Here is a 1,285-nt window from a genome sequence, read left to right as displayed (position 1 = left end):
TAGCCATTGGTTTGTAAGGAGACCGTACAGGGGCCACTCACTTACCCGATGGAGAGCTGGGAGTCATTCCCACAGAGGTTGGGTACCTGGGTATGTACCCACAGGTAGGTTCGGCATTCTTTCACTTGACTCTCGTCTTCGGTGCTGTTTGTGGGAAGGAGCAGCTTTGATGGAGATGGAGGGAGATCGAGCTGAAGAGGGTGATCTGGAAATATGTGTAACGTAAAGGAATAAGAAATTAGAATCTGGATTAGTACACTGATCATCATCCTCATCATCATCATCATCTAATATCTGTTGTCCATGCTGGCATGGGTTGGACAGTTTCACCAGAGCTGGCATGATGGGGAGCTACACCAGACTCCAGTCTGATTTGGCACAGTTTCTACGGCTGGATGCCCTTCCTAATGCCAACCACTTTACAGAGTGTACTTGGTGCTTTTTATGTGCATTTTTCCAAATTGTGTGTGTGTGTGTGCATTTGTCTTTATGTACATTTGTGTGCATGCATTTGTATGCACATATAGTTGTGCACATGTATGATACACGTGTGTGTATGTCTGTGCATTTGTGTGTGTATGTACATTGGTATGAGTGTGAGCAATTGTGTGTGTATATTTGTGTGTACATGCATTTGTGCATTTGTGTGTGTATATGAGTGTGTATGCATTTGTGTGTGTGCATTTATATGTGTGTATATATTTGTGTGTGCATTTGTGCTTGTGCATTTGAGGGTGTGCATTGTGTGTGCATATGTGTGTGCATTCCTCTGTGTGAGTGTGTGTACATCTGTGTGTGTACATGTATGTGCATTTCTGTGTGCGTACAACTTCTATTAATAGAATTACTGATGTTAGTATGACACCAATGGCTTCACATTGAATCTTTCCAATTTACAGCCTTAACAAATATGGCTGCTGAACCAGTGAAAGTCTACCTGCACTTGAATAACTGCAATCATTGCTAAGAATCGAAACGAGACCAGTGGTATGGTATGGTTACTGGTGAAAGATGAGAGACAGAGGGAGGGAGAAGACAAAAGGAGAGAGTTTACGGGGAGAGAAGATGAGTCAAAGGAGAGAAAAAAGGGTGGGAATTATAAAGAGAAGACCTTACTTTGTAATAAATAATCTCTCTTCTGCTGCTGTGTTTTCGTGGGGGAAGTTCGGACATTTGGTAACACGTTAAGCTTCTGGAATAGGACAAACCTTTGCTGCGGATCTGTGGACGAAAACCAAAATCTCCAACATGAGACAATTTGAGAATTTGAGAACGGAGCAGAATG

General features: G+C 42.5%; 1 protein-coding gene across 1 annotated transcript in view; it reads right to left on the bottom strand.

Annotated features, from left to right (window-relative positions):
- LOC106868279 (uncharacterized) overlaps nt 1-1,285 on the bottom strand; it is an 8,448-nt gene that overhangs the window by 2,399 nt on the left and 4,764 nt on the right. The window contains exons 5-6 of the mRNA XM_014913468.2: nt 1,117-1,241; nt 46-205 (exon numbers count right to left, since the gene is read on the bottom strand). Of these exons, the coding sequence (XP_014768954.1) occupies nt 46-205; nt 1,117-1,241 (285 nt within the window). The remainder of the gene's footprint in view (nt 1-45; nt 206-1,116; nt 1,242-1,285) is intronic.

This window comes from Octopus bimaculoides, unplaced genomic scaffold (genome assembly GCF_001194135.2).
Source record: "Octopus bimaculoides isolate UCB-OBI-ISO-001 unplaced genomic scaffold, ASM119413v2 Scaffold_11897, whole genome shotgun sequence".
Classification (NCBI taxonomy): Eukaryota; Metazoa; Mollusca; class Cephalopoda; order Octopoda; family Octopodidae; genus Octopus; species Octopus bimaculoides.
The sequence above is the reverse complement of the archived record's forward strand: the minus strand, read 5'-3'. Positions and strand labels throughout refer to the sequence as shown.